The sequence below is a fragment of the Carassius carassius genome, chromosome 35 (genome assembly GCF_963082965.1).
Source record: "Carassius carassius chromosome 35, fCarCar2.1, whole genome shotgun sequence".
Classification (NCBI taxonomy): domain Eukaryota; kingdom Metazoa; phylum Chordata; class Actinopteri; order Cypriniformes; family Cyprinidae; genus Carassius; species Carassius carassius.
Genome location: NC_081789.1, coordinates 14,658,559 through 14,664,558, shown reverse-complemented (window position 1 = coordinate 14,664,558; position 6,000 = coordinate 14,658,559). Strand labels below are relative to the sequence as shown.

General features: G+C 34.5%; 1 protein-coding gene across 4 annotated transcripts in view; it reads right to left on the bottom strand.

The window, feature by feature from the left end:
* Positions 1-589: 589 nt before the first annotated feature.
* The window catches only part of sema5a (sema domain, seven thrombospondin repeats (type 1 and type 1-like), transmembrane domain (TM) and short cytoplasmic domain, (semaphorin) 5A), a 145,129-nt gene continuing 139,718 nt past the window's right edge, over positions 590-6,000 (bottom strand). For 3 of the 4 annotated variants that reach the window (XM_059524531.1, XM_059524529.1, XM_059524530.1), the window contains exons 21-22: positions 4,993-5,204; positions 590-1,820 (exon numbers count right to left, since the gene is read on the bottom strand). In XM_059524531.1, the coding sequence (XP_059380514.1) occupies positions 1,701-1,820; positions 4,993-5,204 (332 nt within the window). In that variant the 3' untranslated portion in view covers positions 590-1,700. Of the gene's footprint in view, positions 1,821-2,900; positions 3,077-4,992; positions 5,205-6,000 lie in introns of all 4 variants that reach the window. The other variant, XR_009425594.1, reaches the window with a different exon arrangement.

Sequence of the window (6,000 nt, the reverse complement as noted above, 5' to 3'; positions counted from 1 at the left end):
ATCACAGCACACCTGGCTTTTCAGAGAGATGAGCCTTGTGAAAACCGACGTGTTTCAAAAGGCGGGGTATAGAGGAGAAATAATAATGTACAGTATGTGGAAAATAATGTGTTTTTTTTAAACCTTAAACCGCAAACACATTTCATTCATCACTGTCATAATTACAGTGGATGGCTGTATGAGAACATTTGTTGTTGGCATGAAACAATCCACTATTTCTGCTCAATTTGGTAAGAGAGAAGCCATCCGCATTATTAGAAGTAAGTGTACCATAAGAATGATTTTAAAACTGATTTTTTATATAAATAAAATAAAATAGTAGATACAGTTGTTTTAATTTCCGTACTGCCATAATAGTAGTTCCATGGGCTATTTCGTATAAGACTGAACGCGCTGTTAGCAGCCACCACTCACTGAACATTTCACTTTGAAAGTATCGCAAAACATTTAAGAAGCTATGCAACATGTTACAGAAATGTCTCCACAGGTGTGTTTTCCCACTGAACCTGCACAGACTATAGGCTATAAGTGAATTCAAGCATCAACTCGGCATCGCCATCTAACATTTCATAGATTGGACACAGTGAGGTATATGAAGCAATTTTAATTTATGCACATAAAACAAGCAAACAAAGTTTTACAAGTAGAAAAGAATTAGTAGAAATTGAAAAAGTGGATTCCCAAGCACCTCTCCATAATGGATGGATGGTTAAGTTTATAAGTAAATTCATTCAAATATTTAAAAAATAAAGAAGGGCAGATAAAGCAGTATTTTGTGCTAAAAAGCAGTTTGTTTTTACAGATTATATTTGTTTTCTCATGAAATTTTGAACTATTAAACAACTAAACAAATAGAAACATGTCGATAATATTCAAATGATCAATGTTTTTCATAAAAAGGTCCTGTAGCGTTTCACATTCTCTCTTTTTTGCAGACCTTACACCACATAACGACGAATGTTAATATGACAAGTCTTGTTTTGATGACTTACTTTGAAACTTACTTTTATTTTTCAGAATAGACTCATCTATAAAAGCTACACTGACATCGGTGTCATGAAAAGTGTATTTTACAACAAAAACACAGAGATTCCCACCACTAAGAGCTCAACTAACAAGTGCCCCATATTGAGAGATACATAAACACATTTTTCAGAGACCGTGGTATCTACATATGGATTGTGTTTGTCTGTTGCGGCAAAACCCAGTGATAGGGCAGGCAGATGAACTGGAGACCACTGTAGGTCCTCAGTGAGGCACAGGGGCTTCTGATTCGGCACAGGAAACAAAGCAGTCCAAGAAGGCTCCACCCATTTAGGACGCAGGCCCCGCCCACTAACACTGGAATGCGACCAACCATGCAAAAAGATGAAGCAACGATAAAGCAAAACACATCAGATGAGAATCATGCAAAGCATCCATGTGCCATCTCTGCGGCCAGAGTTTGTCAGCATCTTGGTTGAATCAAATCGCCATAGTTCCACTTCATTTAACGATGTCCGCACAACTGGAGAGCATGATGTCCTTGTTAACTGTGAGAATGGTTCTGTACAGCTTTATTGGCATTTGATGGTAAAATGGTCCCACGTAAAATGTCTTTTTATTTATCTGGGTAACCCACGCAGAAAAAGAGGCAAAAAAACAAATCACTAGGTGCTGAAGTTCATGTGGTGAATATGACTGAGATCACAGATCCATTTTTAAAAGTCGTCATAAGTGTTGACGTCAGTGAAGTATGCGTTGGTATATGTTTTTCCTGCTAGCTGAGGGTTGAAATACTTATTTCTTTCCTCCAGGATCAAGTTATTCTTATTGAAAGCCTGCAGACGAGAGAAAAATGTTTTCGGTTACAGAGATAAGACACCAGAAATGAAAAATACTTGATTTTGTTTACATGGATGAAAAGCCAGACTGTAAAAAAAAAGAAATCAAATCACAAATCACTTGCAATTCTGAACAAAAATCTTGCTTTGAGATTGAAAGATGGCCAGACCATGAAGAGGGTTTAACAAAATACTGATTCACTTGGCTGACTATACATTACTAACTTAAAAAAATCATTCACAGAATAATAAAAAAAGAGCAGTCAAAACACCACAGCATCAAGATGGATGGAAAGGACCAAGTAAACAAAGCTTTTCATACAAACTCAGAAATGCATTTTTAGCTGTTTCTGCCACCCATATGCTCAACATGGTTACACTACCTCCGTATCAGGCAATTTATACAAAAGTATAAAAATAATTTAATATAATTTTTTTTATATTTATGAAACAATAAAATGTTTATTCAGCTCTTAAAAAATGTTTTATATTTATGAACCTTGTTTTAATATTTAAAACTTAATTTAGATTTTTTTTTAAAATGTTAATAAACATTTAAAATATAAGCATAAAACATTTAAAGACAAGATTCATACATATTAAAGTTAAAAATAAAATATAAATATACAAATTAAATAACAGTTTATTTGTTTTATTTATTTATTTATTTTTTAATAAATTAATGACTTAGGCTGACAAGGTTCATAAATATTAAAAAAGTTAAAAATAAAATGCTTAAAAAAAGAGTATTTATTCAGACTTCTACTTAATTAGAAAAGAAAACAATTATAAAGAAATGTAACAAAGCTGTAAGCCAATACCAAGCTTAGTGGGGTGGCAGTAACAAGCAAGCAAAATAATAATTCAGAAGAAAAGATTAATCCGATTTACAAGGTAGAGAATAAAAGAGACGGGGGAAAATTGCATGCAAAAAATGGTAACAGACAGCCATAATCAAGACACGACACCACAATTACACTGCCTTCTCACAAGCCTGAGTATCTGCTTTGTGGGATGATGGGAAATGCTGGTGACATATGCAGACAGAACGAATGGGCGAGCACACCTGCCACGTACACGAGGGTCAGGGGAAGGACAGGGGATTCGTGAGAGGTCTAAGAGTCAGAGGAGAGGATGGTAATGCCGGTCAAGAGTTAGTAGAAAATCTCCAGGCCTCGCGCTACACCAGTGTTAGAAGACAAAGGCTGGCAAATGTGGTGCTCGTCCAAAGGCAAGAGAACGGAAACGTCAGGCTGAAAAGAGGAATGGAGCACAATCATCCTCAGGGCAGCAGGAGACGAAAGAAGGCCTACGCTGTCGTTTTTGGTCTGTTTGGGAAGCTATCATTAAAGTCAACATGAAATGGCCCTCGCAAACCAAATTTACTTCCATAATGACAGACTTCAATGTAAAACAGAATAATTATAAAGAAAAAAAGTTTTCATCCATCGGGTTATTTCATACCAGAATGAAGTTTATAGTCAATTGTGGTGGTCCATTTATCTTCTTAAAAACCAAAACTCCCGCTTTTAAGGAGAAGGTTTAGGTTTAATGTCAAGTTCACTCTGAATCGCATTATGATTCATAATAAATTTATAATAGCTATAACTGTAGTAACTTTGATTACATAAAACAAATAATTTACCCCAAAATCAACATTTTATTAGAACTTATTCACCATCATGTTGCTCCAAACCCGGACTTTTGTTTATTTTTGAAAATAAACAAAAGTTCGGGTTTGGAGCAACATGATGGTGAATAAGTTCTTATAAAATGTTGATTTTGGGGTAAATTATTTGTTTTATGTAATCAAAGTTACTACAAGTGATTCTAATCCATCCACACAACAAAACCTTTTTGCATAAAAAAATAAACGAAACAAAATGACATCATACATGTAATCCATATATTTAAATAATCCATTTGATCACTTATTTGTATAAATTTCTTTTTGTGTAACTTTTGATGGACAAAAATTTTGGTCATGTGGACTAAAGAAAATGTGAATATTAATAATATCTTAATATGTGCTCTGAAAATGAAAGAAAGTCACTGCTATTAAATTCCATAAATATTTACAAAGAAACACATGAAATTAAACAACATTTTGAAGTAAAAAGCCTGAAATATATATATATATATATATATATATATATATATATATATATATAAATAAAATATATATCATTTTTACAGTATGGGCTTTTGAACGACACAAGGCTCTTTGGGTATTAAAATTAACATTATTTTCCCTTTTAACATGGTGACATCGGCCATTTAAGTATTCTTTTCAAATCACTTTGATGAAATATTACAAAGACGTTTTTCTTTAGAATCATAGGAATACATATTAAGACAGTAAACAGGGTCAATTTGATGTCATGTTGACTTTAAAGATCCTGTATGGGAAAATATATTCCATACTTACAGTAACAAACTGACAGCATTCAGAAGAGAAAAACAATTTGACAAATAATTTGTGCATGGCAATAATACTATGTAGCCTTTAAGTTTCATTCATTCTTGTCATCAGTAGAAAGCCAGGCGAGTGAACTTGTATAGTCTCAGGACAGTAAAACATAGAGTCATTTGCTACATTACCCTTCAGCTGCGATGTTGTGTAAGTGATGCTATTCTAGTGCAATACACCCATCTGATGAAATATGAAACTTCACAAAAGTGTCTGAGCAAGCAATAACTGAGAAGCACTTTCTGTAATTAGTCATGAGTCTTGTACATTCAAGTCTAATGAAGCCTTAACTGTCCTTCTGACTAAATGTGAAAAATGATGGCGTGCTTTATTTTCGCTGAAAAAAAAAAACTCATAGTGCACTGCATAACTTTAAAGCATTATGTAATAAAAAACTACATTTAAGAGAAAAGTTCATTTTTTCAGGGTTAATGTAACTCACTAACAACAATAACATTCTCAGAAATGTACTGACATGAGCTGTATATTGGTTTCTGATTTCATTTGAGACAATTTCACAAACACTGAGTATACAAACTGAATAAAAACTGCACTTATGAGAAAGCAGTGTATGAATGTATGAATTGATTTAGACACAAGACACATCGCACACATTCACACACGGACTACATACTAAATCCATTATCCATTTGCCATATGAATAACATACTGTTGATCGTATGAATGAATAACACCCACCTTAATGGCTTCAACTGAGTCGTACTTGTCCAGTTTGTTGATGTGGTTGGTGATGCTGGTGTTGAGTGGGGCGGCAGAGATGGGGTGGATGACTGTGGCATCATGGGACTGCTGCTGGTATCTCTGACAGTAAGTGTACACCAGTAGGGTCACCAGACAGCCGAGTATGGAGCTGCTGAGGCCCACGGCGATCATGTGGAACACATTGAAGTCTGGCAAGAGAGGCAAAATGGCTAATGGCTAAATGATCTGACGTAAGCATGATGGCTGGGGATTTGAGCATTGATCCTGAAGCCAGAGGATATCAATTATCCATTACCTGAGCCAATTAAACACTATAGTAAATTACAGTAAGCATCGCGGTTGCCCTGCGAGTCTGCATAATAACTGAATAATTGCTATAAATGGAAGGACTTAGAGACAAGCCATTTCAATTGCACATTTGTTTAATGGGTCCCAAAAAAGCTTTGAGGCACATTGTGCTTTTAATCAGTGTACTGAACATCAGTTTTGATACACTTTGGATAAATAGCAGCTGGAATTATGTTGTTCTCTGGAGTACTGTGTTCTGATTGGTCAGTTGTGACTTTGACTTATGACTTTGAACGGTCAGATGTGTTTTGTGTATAATACACAAAAGAACTGTATATTTCACTGTTGTTCAATGGAAACACATCCCTACTACTTTCATGTTATGTTGCATCACTCTGCACTTGTTATAAAAATGACCTTAGAGGACTTATTTTTTTTAAATGTACTACTGTATGTTTAAAAGTTTGAGTTCAGGAAGATTTTTTTAAAGAAGTCATCATGTATGGAAGCCCGGTTCGGCCACTGAATAATAATAATAAAAAAAAGTTAATTGCGACTTACCTCACAATTCTGACTTTTTTTCTCACAAATTATGAGTTTACATCTCACATTTTTTTCACAGAATTGTGAGATTTTAGCTTTCAATTGCAAGTTATAAAGTCATAATTGTGAGATATAAACTCGCAATTGCGAGTT